Raw genomic sequence first — 23,516 nt, 5'->3', positions numbered from 1 at the left:
GGCTCAAGCCCTTGACCAGGAAAGACAGTCGAAATATCAGATCAGCGAGCTGGAAACCGTCCGTTCATCTCTCCAGAAGACGCTCGAGGATTTACATAGGGACCTAGAAAACGCAAAGAATGAAGCGCAAGCAGCACAAGACAAGCTACGTGAGCGAGAGTCGGATATCGCAAACTTGGAATCGGAGAATATTCGGCTCAAGGCAGAAGGGAATGATGCTGAAACGTTAGTCGTTCTCAAAAGGGAGCTTTCCGACCAAGTAAGCCACATCAGGACTCTGGAAACTACAAACAGGGAACAAAGCGCAGAGCTGCGGCACCTCCGGAAGGTGCAGCGCAATGTGGAAGTAGTAGAGGAGCAGAAGAAGTCATTGGAGAACCAACTACAGCTTATGAAGGGTGTGGAGGCCGAGTTGGGAACTGTTCAGATCCAAAAGCAGGTTCTCGAAGACGAACGACAATCCTGGACAAGTCTGTTACAGGACAACGATCAGTCATCCGAGTATGATTCACCGGAAGCTGTCGTTCGCGCCTTGTTGAAGGAGCAGATCGAGAAAGCTAGTGCCATTGACAAGCTTGGAACTATCGAGGCACAGTTTTTAGAGAAGGATGAGCTGATCAAAAGCTTGGAAATTGAACGAACCAACTTGAAACAGGAAATGGAGAAGCTGCGCGCTGCTGGAACGGCGGCTGGAGGACCCGCGGCGGAGACTCGTGCTAGGGCTCGACTTGAGCGGCAGCGAGTACTTGCGCAAAAGGAAGTTGAATATCTCCGCGCCCAGCTCAAGACCTTTGACACTGAAGAAGAGACTATGAATGCAGAGCAAGGCCAATTTGACGCCCAAAAGGCTGAGCAGATTGCCAACCTCGAGAAGATGATCGACGAGTACCGGCAGGAACTAGCAAAAGCCCACGAAGAACTCTCCAAGCGTGAATCCTCTCAACAAGACGACATCACGCAGCCCAGAGGCGTAAAACGCCCGCTCTCTCCTGCAGAAAGCGAACCTGAAAGCGAACGCCTCTCCGTCCTCTCTCGCAAGAACCGCAAACTCCAAGAATCCCTCTCCAAATCTGAACAAGCCATGACCCTCCTACGCAGAGAATTCGATGCTACAAAGTCTCAACTCAGATCCCTCAAAGCTAAATCACGCACCCGCATTCTCGAACTCCGCAATAACCCCACCACGCAAGCGGAGAACCTCAAGCTTTCTACGATTACCACCCTCAAGGCGGAAAACCGTGACCTACTCGCTCAACTCCGCGGCGAGCACCAAACCACCAAACTCGTACCCACCACTACCCTCGAGAGCCTGAAACTTGAAATGCAGGACATGGAACGCGTCGTCGCAGACAAGGAAAAACGCATGCGCCGTCTCAAGGAAATCTGGACCGCCAAATCGTCCGAGTTCCGCGAAGCCGTCGCATCCTTGCTCGGCTACAAGCTCGATTTCATGCCTAATGGTCGCGTCCGCGTAACGTCCATGTTCCACCTCTCTTCTGCGTACCGACACGGCGAAGACAGCGCCGGGTCTGATTCCAGAGGTCCTGGAAGTATGGGCAACGGCGAGGAAAACTCCATCATCTTTGATGGCGAGAACGGTACGATGAAGATCTCCGGCGGACCGAACAGCATGTTTGCGCTGGAGATCAAGCCGCTAATAAGGTTTTGGGTCGAGGAGAGGAAGGATATTCCTTGCTTTTTGGCTGCGATGACGCTAGACTTCTATGAAAAGACCACAAGGGCAGCGAGGATGTAACTTGTCGTTGCTCATTTGTTTTTTTCTCTCTTTCCTTCTGCATCTGTCAGTGTCTAGCTTGTCGAATTGTTAGATCAGGCCAGGTTACACCGCACTTTTCTATGCAAGCTGAAATGATATCCCGGGCTATATAACCCTTTTACTATCTACACTAGAGCTACAGCTTAACACATAATACCTCTTCACGGCAGATAGCATCATCGGTCGGGGAATGATCTTTCCTCATTACTCTTTGTCTAGAATATTTGTTATATGTATGATGAAAGCTTCAGGATATAATGCAGATTACCAACAGAACAGACATACATCACAAGCTATTTACAGGCCATTATTCACAGTACTTGCTGTATGCTGGTAACATACTAAGGAGGAGAGCGAGTATAGAGACAAAATCGAGCCAAGAATGATAGCAGAACAGACACAGACACAGAAGGAGAAAATAAGATGCTATGGGACGTAGATGAAGGATGAGCAACGCAAGAGATACTCAGCACTGCATTCGTAGAAAATCAAAAAAAAAGGGAAGAAGAAATGTTATGTGGCAGAAGGTAGGAGGAAGACGAGTGCAGGCCGTAGAACTGTTCGTACAAGGCTGGTTTTAGTATGTACCTGGAACACCGGGAAGCCCATGGCACTTGGCAGGTGCTAACGATTGTACAACCGCGCTTTTAAGGAGTCTCGATATGGTTCATGAACAGGCTGAAAAATCTTCGCGATGGAGGTATTGCCGCTGAAAACAAAGGTTCGTGAGAATAGGGCTTAGGAAGAAACGTACTTCCCTACAGCCAGCTTACGTATCGTTGGGACGTCCTTCCAGGAGGCTTGGTTGACCTCTTCGTCGGCGAACGGGTCGGTTCCTGTCCTCACACCATCACCTGGTTTGGAAGCAGCGCTAATCCCAAGACGAGACCCGGCGTTTGCCGTGCGGACCTCGAACTTCGCCTCAACCTTTCCTTTTTGCGGCCAGCTATTCGTTGTTGAGAAGCGAACAAGCAGTTTTCCGTCGGATCCGTTGTTTACCACAAATTCGGGAATTTTCCACGTCACTGCTGACTGTTTTCGACGGAAGGCAGCCCCAGTATTAGGGTACATAACAGCGCTGGTGGCATGAGCAACCTCGCGGTCTTCTTGTGGAGAAGTACCCAGGTTGACAGTAAGAACCAAGTTCGTCAAGGTGATGGATTCCGATGACGTGGAGGATGCATAAGAGGGGTTCAAAGAGTAGAAGATAATCACGCTAGCTTGAAACTCTTCGAGGTTCCATGCTGGTTTGAAGATGACCGGGCAAAAGGTGGATGTATCATCCGGATTGATGTGTACCTGATATTTAAAAGCCACAGTTGGTGCAGGGCGTGTGATGCTGGCAAGTACGACGTCGTATTCGCCCCTCTTGTCATCCGATTGATCCTGATCTTTTGCCTCACGGATAAAATGTGGGTTTGATGCCACCTTTTCCAGAACTTGGAAGTTATTCAGACGAACCCGAATCTTGTCTGAGGAAGCCTCGGAGGCAGCATTGAACGCCAAGGCGAGCTCGCCAACGACAAACGATTTTGTCACTGCCCCTTCCGAAAACCAAGCGTTAACCGTCTCGATAACAGATGCATTCAGTCCCAGTTCATGGAGCTCGGGGTGTGCGACAGGGCCTGAGATGCTATGTAAAGTGTGCGACGAGCGAATTGATGTAGTGTCCGACATTGCATGATCATCGGTAACGTTGCTAAGCGAAGCCACATGCTTGCCTGGAGAAATTGGCGAAGTTGGCTCAGAGGGTTCTTGAGTCAACGCTCCCAAGCCGGGTACAGTACTACCTTGCGTGGGAGTGGTAGGGATGAAAACAGTGTTGCGAACGTCGCGCCGCCCTCGGATGGTGCCGGCGTTTCGCCTGATACCGCTCTGTTGCGCTTGCTAAAAAGATCTCAGCGACACATTACTGCACCTATTGGAAAGGCACTTACTAGTCTCAGCTGATTAGCCGTATCATCAAGCGCCTGTTTGGCCTGGTTCTCATCTTCTGGGATTGGTTGGTCCCTGATCGTGATATTTATTCCAGAATCCTCTTGGCTATAGTTATCATTAGTTCCATGTTATCTCCGAAACGCTTCGGCGCCACTCACCCAGCGGCTTCTCGTTGAGCCAGAGTGATTTCATCTATAGTCTGCGGCCGTTGCGAGAAGCCCTCTACGTCAACCCGTGGCTACATTGAAACATTAGACCTTTCTACGATTTGATGATGACTCGGTGTAAGGGGCTTACTTCATTTGTGCTCATGCTCGCGGGCGCCGCCCCAGTGGAAATCTCCTGAGACGCAAATCCGTTGACGTTCTCGGGTGATGATTGAGGCGGTGGACTCGAGGAGATGCGATCGTGCCCTTCCAGCTCGTGGGATTCACTTCGGCTATGACCTATTTCTCCATAGCTATCCTGTCTGGTGAAAGCGGTATCTGGACGATCAGGTTGAGAATCCTCTGGTATCTGCATGTCACGCGAATCCCCTCGCTTGAACGAGAACGGACTACGATATTTCTTCTCCGATGAGGCGCTGCCAGAAGGGAGAGCTATGCTTTTTCTTCTGTTCATAACCGTACCCAGCCGTCTTAAGCCACCAAGAGCCGTGCCATGTCGAGATTCAGGAACTACATGGAGCTTAGTATTATTCTGTCTGCTTGCACGAATCAAGATAAATGCAGCGGATTTACCTACCTGGAGGTGGTTGTCTAGTGCGGCCCGAGTTCGCAGAGCGCTGGCTAGCAGCATCGTCCTGGATGCGTGGCGGGGGTGGAAGGGGCGGCTGTGTTGCTGGGGTAGGTGATGTTTGCTGCCGAAGTGGCGCGACTGGCCGTCCCCCATTGATCTTTGCGGCAAACGTTTTGATTTCATCTGCAGTCTCCACATTCAAAAGAACGTTCAAACAGCTTTCTGCAGCTTGTCGGCTGCGCTCAACCTGGTCCGACTCGTGGGTCTCTAGTTGTGTCAAAACATCTCGAAGGTGGTTGAGTCGACTTTCGTCCGCTGCCTGAAGTTGCTCAAACACGAATGGCGCTCTTGACTCCCATTGTTGAGTCACTTCCTGAGCGGCAGCCACAGCACTGGCTAACTTATCCGCGCCCTTTGGTCCCTTTTCCTTGGCCTTCTCTACCTTCTTCTGCGAGGCTTCAAGGTTCTTCGCTAGAGTTGTAAGGTCATTTTGCACTCCAGGCATAGATGCAAGGTCCTTGTTCTTCGTATTGAACTCCCTCAAAGGCCGCTCAACGTCCTCTTCGATTTTTTGCGCGAAAGTCTCATGGGATGTAGCCACTGACTCGACGGAGTTCACAATGCGCTGCCACGGTATCTGAAAAATCCTGTAATTGAAAATAGCACTCATCATCAGTCACATTGTCTTCGAGTATCACGCTGGTTTTGTCGTGTATGGGCGGGATGCAGGGATAGTCAGCCTTACCCCAAGGCAGCTGCATTGTCCAATTGGGGCCGGTGGGAGAGTTTCCTTAGACCTTGCGCATAGGCTTCTTCGACGCGACGACGCTCCTGTCGTAAAGGCATTGAAGTTAGCCCGGTGCGACCCCGATTAGTGACCGCGGATCAAAGGGACGTACCTGCAGCCAATCTGCGATATCCGCATTGACCTTGTTGATGACGCGAATACGATCAGATAACACAGTCGCGGCCTGGTTGGGTTGCAAAGACGCCTAGATAGAATAGTGAGAATCTTGCTATAGCATGCGATTAATCGCAGAGTGGGCTGGGGAAAGCGGATAGGGCCGGGAGTTGGGGTTGGGTCGACCGTACCAGCAACGCTGGGTACTCCTGCCGAGAGAGGTCCATTGTTTCTCACAGGACACAGCAGGGGAATTGGCGATTGGGGAATCGCATAATAGAGTACCAGCAAAGCGAGAGAGGCCAGGGAATCGAGGAAGCACCGAATGGGTCGACGAGGCTGATGTTTCCGCTGCAAGTTGGAGGTGATGACGACGGAGTATCCTCCAGCAGTACGGGGGAATGACTCAGCCGCCCTAGAGGGTCCGCGTTCCCAAATAGGCAAGGCGGTGTCACATGGCCTACAAACATCTTCTACTTGACTGATGGCCATCAACACTGCTGAAAATGCGAGGTAGAGGAACGTAACATTGCCGAGAAGGCTGCTTTGAGCTGAATTGATAGCAAGTTGACTCCTACCAAAATTTACGCTCCGCCGCAGAAACCTACCTAGTCTCGTAACCGTCCTTGGCACCCAGTACCTGTTTCTTACTTCAGCCATGGATTGGAAGAAGACTCTCGGCTTCACAGATCGACTGAGAACCATCCAATCTCTGTAAGTGCTGTTGTAGGCATGGTGATGGCTTAGACTAATGCCTGTCATCAGAACATCTGCTTATCAGCGAGCGTCATCATCCGCCGCGTTTGCTGAAGCACAGGCCCAAGCGAGAACCCTGGAAAATGAGGCTTATGAACGAGCTACATCCAAGGTCCGTCCAGATATATCTATCTCAGCTCATTGTTGTACTAAGCATTTATAGGAAGAGTATGACAAGATATGTCAAGAGGCCGTGGATGCAGCAGAGGTTTCTGTTTCGGAAACAGCTGGAGGTGAGCTAGACGACGATACAGAGGCTCCAAACTGGACTTCTGGCATAAAAATTGGTCACTACCAATCATGCCTTCATCACTTTGATGGCCTTCACTCTGCCATATACAAATCCAAGTCCGAGAGCGGTACCCTCGTTGCGCTGAAAGTCACAGTTCCTCATTTACTGGAAGCACCGCATCACGCCCAGCGTGAGGCTCAGCTATTACGAGAGGCCGCCAGTGGGCGCATCATAACACTACTTGAGACATTCAAACTCGACGAGGGACGGTTTATCCTCGTATTCCCTTTCAAAAAGCATGATTTTGAAGCAATGCTCCGGCGAGGCATGCTAACAGCGGCGAACACTCGGACCATACTACGCGATATGTTTAATGCGATAGAGGCTGTCCACAAGACAGGAATTGTACATCGAGATATCAAACCCTCAAATGTCTTACTTGACTCCCCTAGTGGGCCAGCGTATCTAGCAGATTTCGGGATAGCCTGGAGAGAAGGGAGCATCGACGCTGAACCCGCTGATAAGAAGATCACCGACGTCGGAACGACATGTTATCGACCGCCGGAAGTACTGTTCGGATACAAGGGCTATGGGCAACCGCTTGATCTCTGGGCTGCTGGATGTGTAGTCGCAGAGGCGGTCACTGTCGGACATAAGCAGCTCTTTGATGCTGGCCCTGTCGGAAGTGACCTGTCCCTTATTCAGTCAATCTTTACCACCCTCGGCACCCCAGATGAGCAAAGCTGGCCGGTAAGCCAAACCTTCCCCTTCTCCCCTTTGAGATAAAAACGTTCCTTATTGATGAGCAATAGGAGACCAAGAACCTCCCGGACTGGGGGAAGATTGAGTTTTACAAGTACCCTGCTAAGCAGTGGGAGGATATTCTGCAAGGGTCCTCTTCAAAGAGCCGTGACCTTGTGAGCAAGTTGGTCTTGTATGAGAGTAGTCAGCGCCTGTCGGCCACCGAGGTACGTGCTGCATGCGTTTCAAGAGCTTCCAAAGAGCGAAGTGCGAGTCTAATTTCTGAATGGTAGACTCTGCGACACCCTTATTTCTCTGCTTAGGACCTAAGAGTAAAGCAACCCCGCACTCCATCATATAGCTGAAGCGGGACAGTGCGACTCCTCCCAAGGAGGTTGCGGTCAGTTTGGGGGTCTCCTCTCAATCATATCGTCCCCCAAGTTTCCGTCAAAAAAACGAACCAATTGTCGGTGCACCATACGTCACAGATGTTTGCAATGATCACGAAATGTCTCAGCCTTTTCGCACCCCGAACCTCAAGTGAAGCGATGGCTGAGTGTCCAGTTTCCAAGCGGACCGTTGCAGTCAGACTAGACGGGCCAAGTTTTGACGGTCTGTTTCAGGTCGACCCTATGGAGTAGGAAGATGGGGCGACATTGCCATCATGAGGGTCGGGCAAGGCTGACTGCATGGAATTGCGATCGTACTATGTAGATGAGGGAAATGATCGGTAATCACCGTAACCGAGATGTCTGGAGATTATTATTATTCTTAGGCGAAGGAGGACCAGGTAGCGAGGTACGCTCGGGACGGTCGGAGGAGAGACCACATTCACCAAATTATGAACCTGTATTATTATTTTAGGCAGAGCCATGGCTTCCGTAGGCGAATCAGAGAAGACAGAGTCTTTCTCATCTTCTTGTTTATGTCTGAGCCACGGTTCAGCATTTCTCATCCGGGTGGTAGCCTGGTAGGCTACCCCTGAGGATGACACTCAGGGTTCAGGACTTTTTAGGGACCGTCTTTTGACGGTAGAGTGGGACAGAAAGCGAGATGAGGACAAAAAAGCATGGATAAATCAGAGGTGCTTCTTTGTCGTTCAGGACAACTGGTCGAATATAGCTCAGGTTGCACCACGCTGAGTGGGCTGTGGTGACCTCGTGCGTGAAAAGTCAATGTTGACAGTCCTTCGTGTCCGTATTTACCGCCGCCATACCAGGCACCGTATCATCTCCCTGCCAATCATGTTTGACCGGGCCCTGAATTGAGTGGGAACTGCATGGTTGTTACCCCAGATGGTTAGCTCTGGTGCGGCCATCCCTGGAAATTTGCTGCTTCAATTGGCTACTGCAGAGCTTTTAGCTTCAGTGTTCATTTCGTTTGTCGCTCAAGGCTGGTAATTTTGGTAAATACAGGTTCTGGCCGGGAGCCTGGCCTGTGATGGAGGAGTCCTTCACACTCAAACCGCCTCCTCCTCACTCTGCTCCTCTTCCAGTCTCACCCGTCTCTTTCTTCTTCCCAATTCGCGGGGCCCCTGCGATTCTTCCTTTCTTTCTTTCCTTCCTTATTTTGATTCTTCGCGGCCTGGAAGCTCAATTGTCACTCTTTTCTCCCCTCGGTTGTCGTCCAGCCGTCACCGAGTATACACATACTTTCCCTTCCTTTGCTGCACCTCACATTCCTTAACGCGCTTGCGCACTTTTAGCCTCCGAACGCGCCCAATTGCTTCAGAGATACGCTACGGAAGAGACTCGCGAATACCCCCCAGCCTCGCTTACTCTCGATTTACCTTTCGGCTACTTCTTGACATCAACCCTCGAGCAATCACATCTCAACCTAGTACACTCGCCTGGCGCATGTCTTTTGTTCAAATACACTAGTTCAGACAGACGGACTGTTGGCGGAGAACTTGGTCTTATCCACAAATCTAGTCATCATGGTACATGCACATGGTCACCATGATCACAAAGCCCAGCTTCAGGAACGTGATCCTCAGGGCGTTACGGTCTACGTCACGGCAGCGCCGACTTTTGATGGTCCTATAGATGGATACTCGACCGCGGGACAGGATGACGAGCCGGCGACAACAAAGACTGCAGGTAATGTCGGAGTGGGTGAGCCTGTGCGACCAACGCGATCCAGCACAGAAGATGAACCAGAGACGACACACACTCGCACGCAGTCGGCGGATAACGACGACGACGACGACGACGATGAGACGACTACTGAGCGCCCAACTCGGACGACCACCAAGACCGTAGAGCCAACCGAGGTTACGACGACCACTACTGACACTACGACGGACCATACATCCACTCAAACCACGCTGTCAACAATCACAACCAGCGCCACCAATTCCGACGATATTTCGACCTCGACACTCATTCCCGACCAATCTACCACGACGGCTTCTAACTCCCCTGTCTCTGCTGCGTCCGAATCCGGAAGCCTTTCGGCAGGTGCAAAGGCCGGAGTCGCAATTGGTGTCATCCTCGCAGTTGGTCTTGTTGCTGGTTTGATATTCTTTTTCTGGAAGAAGAAGAAGAAGCAGCAGCAACAGCAACAGATTCCAGAAGTTGAGGAAAGTGGTGCTCCAAATGAGAAGGCATATGGGGGCTACAACACACCTCAACCCCAAGCACCCGCACCAACTCCCCAGCCCATGGCTCAAACCCAACCCCCTCAACTGAATGTGCGCCCAGTTACGCAGTTCGCTCCCGACCTGACACCGATACAAGGCGGTGTCACGCCTGTGTCCGCAGTCAGTGGATCAGCGGTTGGCGTTTCGCGCAGTCTTACCGGAAACTCTCCCCCTCAAACCCCCCAGATGCACACCCCACAGTCTAGTATCAGCAACCGGGATCCGTTTGGAGATCCAGTCAATCCGTTCGGTAACCAGGCAGTGGTTTCATCCCCAGTATCTGCTGTAACGCGTCCTTCTACATCCGGCAATCAGGCAGAAATTCTCTCGCCAGTGTCCGGTATTAGTAGCCCCCTCGGTCTTTCCGAACCGGCTGGTCCACCAACAACCACCATCTCTTCTGGCGCAGACACCGGGCCATCTACGGCCGCTGTTGCTGTGAATAGCGTCGCTGTTGCTGCTGGTGCCGCCGCTGGCGTTGCTGCTCAAACCGTCGAGAAGGACACACCTAGCCGCCCTGGAAGCGCGGATTCCGATGCCTCATCAATCCCGGCTCCCACAGCCCCGAATTCCAACTACGTTGACTCAGCTTCAGGCGCCAGTGGCGCCGCTTCGCCGTCTGTCCCTGGTGGTGCGCCTGGTCCTACAAATGTTCACCGTGTCCAGCTAGACTTTGCTCCCTCCATGGAAGATGAGCTGGAACTTCGCGCTGGCCAACTTGTCAGACTTCTCCATGAGTATGACGATGGCTGGGCTCTTTGTGTCAGACTTGATCGCTCACAGCAAGGAGTGGTTCCTCGCTCATGTCTATCGGCTCGTCCAGTCAAGCCTCGCGCTAGACCTCCTGGTGCCGGCCCTGGTCCTGGTCCTGGTCCCGGTCCTCGAGGGCCGCCTAGACCGCCAGGGCCTCCAGGCTCTCCAATGATGGGCGGCCCGCCCGGCCGCATGCCGCAGCCTCAACGCTTCTACCCCCAGGATGTTAGCCGACCTGGCTCTCCAGCCCGCCCCATATCTCCTGCTCGTGGTGGACACGGCCCTCCGCCTCCTCATGCTCAGCAGCAGCGGCCAATGTCTCCTGCTCAGTTCCCACAAGTCCCACGGTCATTTTCTCCAGGTCCCGGGCCTCGGCAACCGCCGCCTCGTTCAATGAGCCCCGGACCTTACGGCCCTCCAGGCTTGCAGAAGCCAGATATGCCCGCCGCTCAACAGCGACAACGGAGTAACAGCACCGGAGCCGCTATTGGGCAAAACCCTCGAGCTTCTCCCGGTCCTGGCCCCAGCCCTCTGGCTGTTCCTACCCCGCCGCCGTCTGGTGCACTTCCTGCGATTCCCACAAATCCACCTCCCGCACCGTATCCGGATGCCTGAATTATGATCATGCGTTGAGTACCATCGACTATTATCAGTGGTTCCGGGCTCAAATAGAATCCTCAACTGCATAGCGCATCGGTGGCGCCAGGATTCTCTACCACTTTTTTCTTTCTTCCTTTCACTCCATTCAATCATGGTTCTTGAGCAACTTGATCTTTTCTCCTCTGATTTCCATAAATTATAACATTGACGTTCCATCCCATGCTTCACTGTCGGACGAACAGCAATGTTGGCTTTCAAATTACCTCTGGTCTCTTCTCTTTTGACTTTCGTCGAAAAGACGTGTGAGCATATGCCCAACCACGGGATATACCCTTCCTCTTTATCTTCGTTATCTGCGTTATCTGTAGAAATTTTCCCGTATGAGATTACAATTTATATTGATGTTCAGACTCATTCTGGCTTCCTTTTCGCTGATCGGCTTGATACATTATACAATGCGAATACTGATCTTCGGTGAGCTTGTGGTTCTAATCCTGTATTACCTGATGTTACTTCTTGCGTGAGCGCTGCTGTATCATATTACCTGGTCAAATGGAATCACTGAATCGAGAATCACGAATCTTGGACTATAACCAAACTCTAAGTGCAGGCAATTGAAGGTTATGTAGAGATTTTATTCCAAGGTTTGATCATCCGGAGGCCGAATATATAATGCTGAATCTAATGTCATGCACACTCCTAGTTGCTTTGACACATATTTACTCTAGGTATTTCAAGAAAAAATATGTTTCCGTATATTTCTTGAATCCTTTAATATATAGTTCTCTCTACTACTTTTATTCTATATTATCCTACTAAGCTTCTCTCATGATTCACCTATATCGAGTTAATACCAACTTTTAAAGATGCGGAACCCCCCCACTAGCCAGCACCAAGTTCAGGATACTGACGATGCCCTCTCCCAAGATCAAACCAGACGCCAAAACAACAACACTCGAGCTGGCAGCATCCGCATCGTCAGTAGCTTTCGAAATATCCTTCCCATTGATTGCACTTCGCTCATCATTCTCACTGGAATCGGTCTGGAGTTGTACAGAAGACGCAGTGTCCTGCTTCTTGGCTGAACTACGAGCCCACCACCACGCAATCAGCCCGCCAATAGCCCGAGCAAGTGTAAACGAGGGAACATTAAAGATGCCAACGGCGACGGCGATACCACCTGGAACGAACGACCGCCAGGGCGCAGGTGTTCCATTGGGCCGGCCACCGTTGGCGATCGGTGAGGCCGCGATGATCCGAACGATGGTTACAGCGACGAATACCGCCCCGGCGATAGTCGATGCCTCCCATGCCATCGGGGGTAAGCCTTGTCCCGTGACAAGACGAGCGGTGAAAATCCACACGTATGCGGTAGGAGTCTGAAACATCGGACCGGGAACTTCATAGACGCTGACGTACATCTTGTAAACGGCCGTAGAAAGAACCGCGCCGACGAGACTCCCAATGATCTGTCCATAGAACTGCGCTTTAGGGCTTGCGCCTAGGATATGGCCCGTTTTCAGGTCCTGCATCATATCGCCTGCCTGCAGGGCGCCGGATTCCGATACCGCACCGGCAAGCAGGTTCGTAATCAACGCTGTGCGACGCGAGAAGTGGGATGAGGGGGTTGCGAGGGAAAAGAGCAGCTGGGTTAGCTTGCTGATTCCCGAGACTGGGTTTAGGTCTGTTTCGCCGAGGGCACGGACGCCCATGACGGAGAGGAGGACGGCGAGAAGTGTCGCAAGACTGGAGAGAAGGGGGGAGATGACGTCTCCAAACACGAAGTGCATGCAGATGACATTTAGGATGAGGGTTAAAGGAAGGAGGATGAGGACTGTGCGCATGGAGATTAGCTGGGATGGGGGCGCGTCTTCCTCTGGAACTGATTTTGAACCGGGCCCGGCTGATGTTTCATCTGAAGTAGAACCTAGCGCCGAGTAAGAATAGTGGTTTAAAATACTTGGTGCCTTAGAGGCTATCCAATGCCCAAACTGCGTGCGTCTGAAGTGCTGTATAAGTTTCGGGGTGACACCCACGGCGGGCTTTATTACCAGCCAGCCGAGGCTAACAATCGAGTCTGCGAGCATAATGGCCAGAGACACCCACACAATCCACGCTTTGCTTCCATCTTCCCAGCTGTCAACGGGGCCAGGAGCCCATCCACGAGCCTTTGCAAGCGGTGATAGAACACCCCAGCCTAGCACGGCTCCAAAAAGCATATGCATACAGGTGGAGGGGCCCATAATTATTCCTTGTCCAACATAGGCCGGGGAAGGATTGAGTGTCCAGAGCCAGTTGTACGCAAGAGAGAGGCCGAAGATTGGGATATCGCGGACTTGCGGCACGAAGTATGAGAAGAGGGTCTGTTGTCGTCAGTTTAAGCTCGATTTTAGTACGGGAGGCCTTACATATGCGCCTGAGAGTGCAAATGCGCCAATGAGCAGACGCATCTTAGACCTCCAATCTCTTTTCACTTCGGCTGAATCTTCAACCTGTCGCTGCGGCACGGGTTCTCTGTCCAAAGTCTCCCGTGAGAGTAGAGGTTCGGCGTCCTCTTCATCTCGTTGATCTTCCGGCGAACGAGCAACGCTCGTTTTGACGCCTTTCTGGTTTTGTCCAGTTCCGTGTAAGACTCTGAGCATCAGAGCAGAAGCCGTACCACTAGGAAATCTGAGCTTCTCTCGAATAATAACCTCCTTTCTAAGCGGAACAGCAAAGACGACACCGAACAGGCACACCCCCAAGCTCCATAGAACCAATTTCCAAAAGCCCATCTTCAAAGGACCACCCTCTCCGGCACCGCCATCACCTGATGGTCCATCTTCTCCATCTCTAATGAGAAACTCGAGGGCAGGAATAACCCCAACAAATCCGCAACCCAGGGGCATCGTCCCCACAGCTCCAGCCACAGTTTGAATTAGGACATTCTCAATAGGCGTGAATGGATAGGAAAGATATTTTGAGAAGACCTTGAACACCGAGAATCCGATCAGTGCCGAAGGCATGGCCATTGTACTGATCCAGCCGGTCTGAAGGCCGAAGTAGGTGTTTGAGAAGGTGATCAAGGCACCGATAACTAGACCAACTAATAGGGATCTCAAGGTGAAGCTCCGAGACGTCTCGCGCCCACTGGGCAATGAATCAGATGCTCTGAGAAATCCATCATCTCCTGCACTAGATCTTCGTTCACCGGAACGGCTTGGATTTGACGATGTCATATTGCGGGTATCGGCTGGCGCAGAGCCTGGCCCGATGGTTTGGTAGTTCATCAACCAAGCTGCAGCATCGGCTGAGTTTCAATATCGCAAGAAGAGAATAAGCCAGTCTATTACCATTCAACCATGCCGAAAGTAGTTTGATGTGGGGTGAGAAGTTATGATGGACTCACGATGGAGGTTGGAGGTGGTGGTGCATCCATGACTAATCACATTGTCTCCTCCTTCTCCAACTCCACCGCCGAGCTCAATCATCTTCATCTTCAGTCCTCATGCTTCACAATTGCCCCTGTAACCGGGTTTGATCCTGATATCAACTTTGTTTCAATGCACTACGCGTACATGAATCGTCGCCGAGGGTTACGCACAAAGAGTCCCAATTCTATTGATGGATGGCGGATCACTATGTCACCTACAGGGCGCCCGCCCCACTCTTTATGCTCGATGCGATAAGCTTGTCAACTTGTCAAAGGGGCATCTCCAACCCACCGGTCCAGCAATAAATACCTGGAAGAGTCCACCCGAATTCATGGAGCATCAGTGACTCAAGCCTACGAGCAGCTTCAGAATGCCTCTCCCATCAGCCGAGCACCACCATATCGTTTTCCTTCAAGCAGAAGTCCTTAAAGTTCCCCAATTCGATCTCCCCGCACCATTTACCTACTCGCAAACTGTCTACAACTGGACATCTGCTTCTCAGGTCGCAGAACGCATCCATGGCGCCTCCATAATCACACTGTCTGCCGTGAAGATCGATGCCGCAATACTCTCCCCCGAGGCCAGCCCGTACCTCAAGCTCATTGTCATCGTGGGTACAGGGTTCGACTGTGTTGACTTGGAAGTATGTCGACAAAGAGGAATCACAGTTTGCAACTGCCCCGCCTCCAACATTGAAGCTGTCTCCGAACATGCAATCGGGATGTACTTCGCTGCACGACGTAAACTTTTAGACATGCATATGGCGACGAGGGCGGGAAAATGGAAGGAAAAGGGACTGCTTATGTTTGACTACCTTGATAAAGACGGTACTCCGCCTTTGACCTGTCAAGACGAAGTAGCGGGAATTATAGGAAACGGCAGCGTTGGTGAGTACCTGGTGATTCTTTCGTTGGCCTATAACTAAGAAAGGTGACAGGCAAGCGAATCGCTATGCTGGCGCGTAACCTAGGAATGAAGGTCATAGTGTCTGATCGCAAGACAACAAATGCCGCGGATCCCTCGAGAGTCCCCTTCAAGTCGGTTATCGAGCAAAGTACAGTCCTGTTTGTCGCCGTTCCGCTTTCCGATGCCACTCGCAATTTTATCTCTACGCCAGAGTTCGAAGCCATGTCTTCGCATGCAGTCCTCGTTAACGTTTCGCGGGGTGGGACTGTTGATGAGGACGCTCTTGTCAAAGCACTACGGGAGGGCAAGATTTCCGGAGCAGCCACCGACGTTTTTAGAGAGGAGCCTGCAGCGCCCGCAAACACGCCCTTGCTTGCGGAAGATGCCAAAGACCTTAACATTATTGCCACACCTCACTTGGCCTGGCTGTCCCAGAGGACGGCTCTCAACTATGCAGCAAAGTTGAAACAAGTGATTGAAGGTTGGAGTGCCGAAGAACCTATTCATGTTGTATCATAGCAGCATGCTCCTATATTATTCACAATATACACAAATATAAGGGCCCGGAGATGTTCCAAATCATCCTGGTCTATGCATTGAAGAACGCATCCTAACGTTTGTCCTTTGAGCCAGAGACTTAGATCAATGTATAGAGTGAACACAGTCTCTACTAAGGTGCTTACCATTGCATGGATTGAGGTCCTTCTTCTGGATGGATCTCCTTGATGGACCCTTGCAGCAGATTCCGCGCCCCTTGGTTCAGTACGGCGCAAGATCAATTGTTCATCAGCCCTCAGGGGCTGCATTCCATAGCAATCATGCTAAAGAATCTTTTGGGCATTCCACAGGGGCTGATTATCAGGTACACCCGGAAATAACATCCCACAATGCTATTCACTCGCTTATCACTACATTCCCTGGACTTTCAACCAAGGAAGGTCAGGGAATTCGCTATGGAGGCATCAGGGGTTACTACCGCGTCTCGCATTCTACACGTTCTGCGTCGATAGAGGCAAACATAAATAGATCATGCCTGCACGGTTGTTGTCATGCGAGCACGCAACCACCCACGACTTCCTCGAATTCGATCCTTGTCCTCGTTAACAGTCAAGATGCATTTCTCTAACGTGAGTAATCAATTCCCTCAAGGCTTTTTTGGTCTCGCGACCTAACAAACCCCCAGTTCCTCGTCGCCTCAGCGATTACCCTCGCACCCGCCGTGTACGGCTACGGCGTGGCCACGGTCGAGATTGCCTACCACGAGGCCTGCTCCAACGGTGAACGCCCCGTTACCAGCGTTGACCGTCCCGAATCCACCGTCACGACTCCAGACACTTGCAATCAACTGCCCGCCAAGCACTCCTTCGAGATCGACGCCTACTCGTTCCAAGCAACCCCTATCACCAAGGATACCACGTACAGCTGCCACGCTGTCGGCATCTACACCAACGATGAATGTGTGGGCATCCCGTTGACTGTGCTCCCGCTTTGGCCTGGAGAGGAGGAGGCGAAGAGCCCTTGTATTCGCGATGATTACTTTGACAAGTCGGTTTCTGTTAGGCTGATCTGTGAGGATGGGGAGCGTGAGGGTCATGATGAGGATGAGGGTGAGGATGATGATGAGGAGCATGGGGCTTTGAAGCATGCGGATGATGGTGAGCATGAGGAGGAGAAGGATGATGATCAGAAGGAGCGCAAGGCTGAGCAGCCTAAGGGCAAGGATAGTCTTTTCTCTGGCCTGAACCTTTAGAGCGAGAGGAGGGATTGGGTTCTTGATACCTTCTACTACCATGTACAATTCTGTACTGCTACAATAATTCTTAATGCTTGATTGAGTCTGAATGTTCGGAAAGTTGCTTCCACAAAAGTCTCTCCCTCTCATTAGTATCAGGCAAGAAGAGTCTCGAAATCCTGTATATCATTCCGAGCAGACGCATAGATACTCAAGGATCGAGGTAGGAAGGGTCTGATATGTAGATCTTCTACAAATACTAGAGCTTAGGAATGCTCTTTCCTGCCGATCTTCAAGCACAGCTCGAGGCTCACTCCACATACCTCACGTATTTCTATACAGAAGATCCGCGTTTCATTGCGTAGCTTCACGACATCTCCGCGTCGTGTCGTTGAATGTTGAGTTTCAATTCTTCCCAGCCATGTAAACACCAGGCGAGACTTGAGGTGGCGAAGAAGTGAGTCTACTGTAGAGGATGAGAATATAAGAGAGCAAACTCCCATAGGAAATAGGAGGTTGAGTCGCTCTGATTCAATCTTTTATACAAGCTGTTAGTTCTTGACTCCCCAACGACAAAATAAACCGAGGACTACACTGTTTATAACATACCTCTATACAACCCCCTCTACAAAGTACATTGAGATTGTCGACGACACAACCTGTCCCCAAAATGCACTGGAAAACAGTACGTCTCCCTTTCCTCTGTCCCTGTCACCTGCCACCTCCGCACGTTCACACACTAACATCTTTCCCTCTAGTCCCTCCCCACCCTCCTCGTTCTCCCATCAGCAACAACAGCCCTCCTCACCTCCCGCATAACAACAACCTTCATCCCCAACTGCCCAAACCCGCTCTCACACTCACCTCCAAACCACCCTGCAGACCTCGACCTTGGCGAAACCTTCTCCGTCTCCCTGAACGTCCGCCCGGGAATCTGCCAGGGCATTCCTGTCCCACTGCCACTAGGGTATATCGACGAAGTGGACCATGTTTTCCTCTCCGTCGAGGAGTCTTCAGGCTCAAGCAGGGCCGGAGAGAGAGAATTGAGAGGCATGTGGAGCGAGAGGATAGCCAGGATCGCGAACCTGGATCTCGGGAAGGATTCAGACAAGGAGAAGCAGGAGGGCGAAGTATGCAAGGCAAGACTCTTTGAGCGGCCGGGGTGTGTTGGGGAGGCCCTTGTTGAGTTGTCTTTCGATCGAGATTTGGAAGATTCTGAGCTCCGTGATGGGATTCGGCACGCGAAGGGGAAAGACAGCGAGTGTGTGACTAGGGAGTTTGTCCGGATGAGTGAGATGTGGGTGAGGTTCGATTGTGGGTTGCAGGCCGAACAGGAGACGCATGGGGTTGCAAGTATCCTTGTGAATGGGAAGGAGAACGTCAAGGTGAATGGAACTACTCATGGTGCTTTGGGGAATAGTACTGCTGTTGCTGGCAGGTGGCAGAGAAGGCGAATGTCGCTTTTGGGGAGGTAGATTATCCTGTTTTTATGGTCTACTGCCTTTTTGAGAAGAGGATAATTCAGGAATGGACGATTACACGTATTGAATGAGGAAGTATTAGTCCCATATGTTAGTTAGTTCAAGCAAGCAACTCCTGTCCGCTATGTGCATGCATGCAAAGATCAAATAAAACAGGTTAGAACCCAAAGCTATCAAGCAATGAGCTTGCATCCGGTTCATGAAACATCGTCGGTGGCGGCTGAGGCTTCTTCGGCGTAGTCGGCGACTTGAGCTCTGGGCCCAAAATCGGTCTTGTAGGAATGTCCGCGACAACAAGACTACTCCTCCGTCGAAGCATCTTGCGATAGTCCACGGCGCCGTCAACGAGATTGATTTCGCCGTCTTTGGGGAGGTGCGTAGATGGAAGCTCCTTGAGGAATTCCCAATGGCGGACAAGGTCGAGAGCAAGCAAATCGCAGCCCATCCGGTCATATAGACGTGCGGTTTGGAGAACAAAGTCCCATTCGGCTTTGGCGGATATCTTAGATGCGCCCTTCAGTGTTTGGAGTGTTTTTTCGCGGAGTTGCTTGTAAAGCACGACTAGTGCTGGGTCGTTAGAGAGGTAGGATTTGGCTTGCAATGGTATTGATCCGGGAGTCTCGGGTGAAGCGGGGGTCGATAAAAGGAGAGATTCAATGGGAGACTGGCTAGATTAGCATGATGATACTGAGAGTTTGAGGCAACCGTGCAACGCACTATAAGCGACCGCACGGCCATGTCACGGCGGCCTAGCATCCAGAAGGCCCAAGAGGCCATCCAACGGTTTCCGTCAAGGGCAGCTTCAGGCAAAACTCTGGTTTCGAGTATCTCTTTGAGCACCGGGCCGTCATCGCCTTCGTATGCACGAGTAATGGCGATGGCAAGCTGTAGATCGCCAACTTGATTGATACAGACAAAAGCAGCATCTCGCAAGTGGTCCGCGAGGAGAAAAAATGTCGCGGCATATTCTATAGCACGTTAGCAATGCTCAGTATAGGACGATGGGGACTTGCCGAATCTTCGTTTTCCGAGAAGAGCATATGCATTTTTTAGTGCTGTGGTCTTCCACCGTGGCTCCTTGAAGTCATTTGCTAACAACTTTTGCGTCGCAGACTGCTCCCGGTTCCAATGGGCCATTCTCCACAGACCTTGAAGAATGTTCTTCTTGCCGAGTGCGAGATAATAGAGTGAGCAGTCGATAGGGTTCTTGTCTTCCGTCTTGGTATACTCATTTCGAGCGACCACCTCCAATTGTTCTCGCTGATGATAGTTAGCTATGCCTGTGGAAAGTGTAAATACTCTTACAATTGTTGCAGTGTTCGAGAGCCACATGAACATCCCACTCTCTCGGGCAGCCTTCCAGGACAGCTTGCCTCCAAACTGTCGAGACGAAAGATCGAGAAGAATGTCCTGACTGTTACTATGGAAGGCCCAAACAATTTCTCGCCAGGAAACTGTGGCGTCATCTGCGATTCCCTGGCTTTTGCGTAGCATATGTTGTCGTAAGAACAGGAGGTAGCGGGCGGCATTGTCATCCATTGAACGACGGTGTTTCTCGACAGTCGCCACACACTCAATGGTATCGACCAGCCGGAATTGTTCTTGGCTAGTCAACTGTGGTAGAGCAATGCGAGCCAGGTTCTCATTAAGAGCGGCAGCGGTAGCCTCGTCTATCACGGTAGGCTCATCGTCTATAGAGAGGTCTGCGTATGACGAATGTAGCTCTTTAGAAATGGCTTTCTGCGGTGCCTTTCCGGGGTTATTTAAGGGTTTCTTGACCTGGAGTTTTGGAATTACTCACATCGTGGTCCACGTAGAAATCCTCCAGCGGCATCCCCAAGAAACCATCGACATCATCACCTTCCGTGTAGAATTTGAGCTTTTTATAGAGATTCATCAAGATGGAATGCACCAAGTTCGTCTTGCCGCTCAATATACACTGAGCAAGAAACTGAGGATGAAAGGCAGGAAGCGCGCCGTTCAAGCGACTAACGACTTCAAAAAGGCTAACAGTTGACGAACCACGAGTGGGTATACGGAGCTGAGACACCAAACGGTCCGCAACATCAATCTCATTGCCGTAAACAAACAGCTGGTTTCCTGCTCCAATGGCAAGATGGCCACCGCTCAGCCAGCAAGAATCGCCGATAGGGTGAGGCGTGAGGTCTCGGATCCAGATCTCTCGAACCTGGGTCCATGACGGTCGAGAGTCTAGGTAGTCGTACCGTAGTTGTGAAAGAAGGATTACTTTGTGTGGGAAGCCCACTGCGAGAACCGATTGCATGTCTGGAGTAGACGTCCAATCCAGATCGCGGATAATGTCCTGCTGAGAAAAATGCTCCTCGAACTCGAGTTGTGCTCCTTTCGTATCCCAGATCGTTAGATGTGCGCGATCCTCGTCGACAAGCGCCGCTTTCTTGATAGAGCTCCCACTTGCGAGAGATGGATTTGTAATACCTGTCTCAACAGTAGATGTCAAGAGCCACTCTATCCGGCTATTCTCATTGTCAACCTTGGCGGTCCATGTGCGGACGATGCCGGATGTTGTGTAAGATAGCGCTATGTCAGGCGAGAAGAGGTCGAAGAACCCGGACATCTGGGTTCGTGGACCCGCAGGATCGACGGGCAAGAAATATGAGACGTCCTCTTCCAAGCCAAGGTCAAAGGTACAGAACTCCTTCAAGTAGCACTCGGACTTTGGCTGTCCTTTTCCAACCGGAAGCCTGGCTTCCCAAGCGATACCAGTCATATCAGCCGCTACTGCCGCTAGATACACAAGCCCGGGTGTCTTTTCCGGCGTCAGCATCTCCAGAACGCAAAGTGGTTTGCTTGAGAGGTTGAATGTCGAAAACGCAAGCTTTTCAGCATGAAAAGAGCGGACATCCCAGAGAGATATTCCATTGTGATGTAAGTTAACTAAGAAATCTCCATTCTCAATTACACAGCTGCGATGGATGTGTTCGTTGGAGAGTAGTGAGCTTTTGCGGACGAGCCCGGAGTCACTATCACTTCTTTTCTGTCTCCAAATAAGCGCCTTGTTGTCGTCAGTACGTGACGTTAGAGTGTCTCCAACGGCATTGCGGACTATCTTCTTGACTGGGCCGATATGTCCAGTCCAGGACGCTTTGCGAGATATCCGATTTGTCACGGGAGCCGGATCAAGCAGGACATCAACCTGCGAGTCAAACCATTCAATTCGTCCATCGAAGTGGTGAACCAGAATTGAAAGCGAATCCGCAGGTTCTGAACTTTGAAAAGCACATATCTGTGCATAATCTTCCTCCGCAGAGCACCCGCGCAAGAATGAAAAGTCCAATCCCTCAACATGCAGAATGTTGAAGGCGTTCAAGTCAGATCGAGGTTTCGAACCAACATCCTCAAGTGACCAGGCAGACATGTGCCCTTCGCCATCTAAAACGACACATATCTCGGGAGTCTTATTTGCAACCTCGATTATATGCTCCAGCGCATGATTCCCTTTATTCCCCGTACTTCGCTCAACCGCCCGCTCAGTGGCACTGCAAAAGTCTCGACTGTCGATGATAAACCCGTACCGGCGGCTCGCGTCCACGCCATCCGTCGCATATCTCGGTTGCAAAGATGCTCCCATATCAATCTGTGTCCATAGTTGTAATGGTGATGGCGCATGGTGATCGATCGCGGCCCAGACCCGAATTTTCTTATCGGCGCATATCGTGTAGAAAACATTTGGCATCGAGTGCTCTCCATGGAACGGTCGGCGCCAGTGGAATCCTGTAACCACAGCTGGATGAGGCAGATAAGAAACATCGAACCGGACATCGTCGGCGCCGAACGCGAGCCGCCTCCATACTTTGACAAAACGATCGTACAGCCCCGTGGTGACGACGAGCGTTGAGTCCGGTGAGAACTGCGCGAACTTTACCGGATTCGCCAACTTCTGCCTCCATACTGCCCGCGGCGTGTCATTCAGAAACCAAAGAGTGAGGTGTGAGTTTCCTAGTAGGAGTTCCTCCGCGGAACCCCAACATATTGTCCTGATCGGCTCATCGTCATCTTCGTAGCGGAGGGTATTAGACAGCGACCACTAATATCGCCGATCGTAGACGTTAGCATTGTCCGACGCGGTCCGATTCACACTTCGTATAGCGCAAGCACAAACCTTTAGCGTCTCGTTCGGGACTCCATAAGGCTGGTAGACGAACGCGTGTGGACCACCACAAACAGCTATCTTCCCTGTAGTCTCTTCGATTGCGACAGCTTCTAGCGCCGAGGTATCATCGATGTAGATGGTTTGTAGGAGTTTGTGCGGGCCGCCGAGGATGACGAGTGCTTGACCGGAGATGTAAACCTGAAGACGCGCGCAAGCAATGATTAGTTGTCTGTAATTGGAGGTCTAAGATAAATGTCTAAGCATAGCTTACGACAACTCGAAGACCATTCCACAGCGCGGTGCTGAAAGACTGGAGCTTCGTTGGGGGTCGCCCCGGCAGTACAGCTCGCATAGGGGTGATCGTGGGGGAGGTTAGACGCTCGGTGCGCTTAGGACGGACATAACACCATTGCTGAGGGAGTCGTGTACAAATACTTTCGGGAAATATTGAAGGAGTATAAGGGTTGTGTGTGGAAAAGAAGAAGAATCAACGACAGCGTAGACAAGAGTTGGGAGCTGTTTTTCTGGGGCTCCCGTCAATCAACGATGACGCCGCTTCCGCTCCAACTAGTTAGTTACCTAGCTATTTAGCTAATGCTCCTCCGCATTTCACCTTGTGACCCATGTCATGCTACCAACCATAACGATATGCGCGGACTACAGGAGACACTATGATCTACTACGTCCCTCAAGATGAATACAAATGTAGCTCAACGCTCTTGGCTTGATTCGCTTGCCCGAAATCGATACACAATCACAATCACGTGATAGGGTG

The 23,516-nt window shown here is 51.2% G+C and overlaps 9 protein-coding genes across 9 annotated transcripts; 6 read left to right on the top strand and 3 right to left on the bottom strand.

Moving 5' to 3' along the window:
• Window positions 1-2,515: 2,515 nt before the first annotated feature.
• BJY04DRAFT_208706 (uncharacterized protein) lies at window positions 2,516-5,581 on the bottom strand (the record flags this gene model as incomplete). Its single annotated transcript, XM_073714023.1, has 8 exons — window positions 2,516-3,664; window positions 3,715-3,820; window positions 3,874-3,953; window positions 4,013-4,392; window positions 4,460-5,100; window positions 5,199-5,284; window positions 5,353-5,445; window positions 5,546-5,581. The coding sequence occupies 8 exons, from the start codon at window positions 5,579-5,581 to the stop codon at window positions 2,516-2,518; spliced, it is 2,571 nt and encodes an 856-aa protein (XP_073569179.1).
• Window positions 5,582-5,918: 337 nt separating this feature from the next.
• On the top strand, window positions 5,919-7,598 carry BJY04DRAFT_94766 (putative cell division protein kinase (Ctk1)). Its single transcript, XM_073721354.1, has 5 exons — window positions 5,919-6,068; window positions 6,120-6,222; window positions 6,274-7,092; window positions 7,155-7,310; window positions 7,377-7,598. Exons 1-5 carry the CDS (start codon window positions 6,013-6,015, stop codon window positions 7,404-7,406), a joined length of 1,164 nt encoding a protein of 387 aa, XP_073569178.1. The 5' UTR covers window positions 5,919-6,012; the 3' UTR covers window positions 7,407-7,598.
• A 992-nt stretch (window positions 7,599-8,590) lies between these two features.
• BJY04DRAFT_193789 (SH3 domain protein) lies at window positions 8,591-11,662 on the top strand. The gene has a single exon (XM_073711959.1). It carries the CDS (start codon window positions 9,020-9,022, stop codon window positions 11,090-11,092), a length of 2,073 nt encoding a protein of 690 aa, XP_073569176.1. The 5' UTR covers window positions 8,591-9,019; the 3' UTR covers window positions 11,093-11,662.
• On the top strand, window positions 11,208-11,662 carry BJY04DRAFT_94752 (uncharacterized protein). The gene has a single exon (XM_073721353.1). The coding sequence runs from the start codon at window positions 11,322-11,324 to the stop codon at window positions 11,553-11,555; it is 234 nt and encodes a 77-aa protein (XP_073569177.1). The 5' UTR covers window positions 11,208-11,321; the 3' UTR covers window positions 11,556-11,662.
• Window positions 11,663-11,829: 167 nt separating this feature from the next.
• Window positions 11,830-14,057, bottom strand: BJY04DRAFT_193787 (OPT family oligopeptide transporter). Its single transcript, XM_073711958.1, has 2 exons — window positions 13,486-14,057; window positions 11,830-13,440 (listed from the first exon to the last, which is right to left on the bottom strand). The coding sequence occupies exons 1-2, from the start codon at window positions 13,963-13,965 to the stop codon at window positions 11,938-11,940; spliced, it is 1,983 nt and encodes a 660-aa protein (XP_073569175.1). The 5' UTR covers window positions 13,966-14,057; the 3' UTR covers window positions 11,830-11,937.
• Window positions 14,058-14,860: 803 nt separating this feature from the next.
• On the top strand, window positions 14,861-15,915 carry BJY04DRAFT_208703 (D-isomer specific 2-hydroxyacid dehydrogenase family protein; the record flags this gene model as incomplete). Its single annotated transcript, XM_073714022.1, has 2 exons — window positions 14,861-15,377; window positions 15,428-15,915. The coding sequence occupies 2 exons, from the start codon at window positions 14,861-14,863 to the stop codon at window positions 15,913-15,915; spliced, it is 1,005 nt and encodes a 334-aa protein (XP_073569174.1).
• Window positions 15,916-16,508: 593 nt separating this feature from the next.
• ccpA lies at window positions 16,509-17,146 on the top strand (the record flags this gene model as incomplete). Its single annotated transcript, XM_073716808.1, has 2 exons — window positions 16,509-16,523; window positions 16,580-17,146. The coding sequence occupies 2 exons, from the start codon at window positions 16,509-16,511 to the stop codon at window positions 17,144-17,146; spliced, it is 582 nt and encodes a 193-aa protein (XP_073569173.1).
• A 652-nt stretch (window positions 17,147-17,798) lies between these two features.
• Window positions 17,799-18,680, top strand: BJY04DRAFT_220210 (uncharacterized protein; the record flags this gene model as incomplete). The annotated part of the gene is made up of 3 exons (XM_073716807.1): window positions 17,799-17,813; window positions 17,887-18,513; window positions 18,567-18,680. 3 exons carry the CDS (start codon window positions 17,799-17,801, stop codon window positions 18,678-18,680), a joined length of 756 nt encoding a protein of 251 aa, XP_073569172.1.
• Window positions 18,649-23,093, bottom strand: BJY04DRAFT_229132 (WD repeat protein; the record flags this gene model as incomplete). The annotated part of the gene is made up of 7 exons (XM_073718996.1): window positions 18,649-19,273; window positions 19,327-19,577; window positions 19,623-19,869; window positions 19,915-20,358; window positions 20,411-22,675; window positions 22,751-22,939; window positions 23,013-23,093. The coding sequence occupies 7 exons, from the start codon at window positions 23,091-23,093 to the stop codon at window positions 18,767-18,769; spliced, it is 3,984 nt and encodes a 1,327-aa protein (XP_073569171.1). The 3' UTR covers window positions 18,649-18,766.
• Between the last annotated feature and the right edge of the window lie 423 nt (window positions 23,094-23,516).

Source organism: Aspergillus karnatakaensis (genome assembly GCF_047715665.1).
Source record: "Aspergillus karnatakaensis strain CBS 102800 unplaced genomic scaffold BJY04scaffold_38, whole genome shotgun sequence".
In the NCBI taxonomy this organism is placed as follows: domain Eukaryota; kingdom Fungi; phylum Ascomycota; class Eurotiomycetes; order Eurotiales; family Aspergillaceae; genus Aspergillus; species Aspergillus karnatakaensis.
This window is presented reverse-complemented; position numbering and strand designations above follow the sequence as displayed.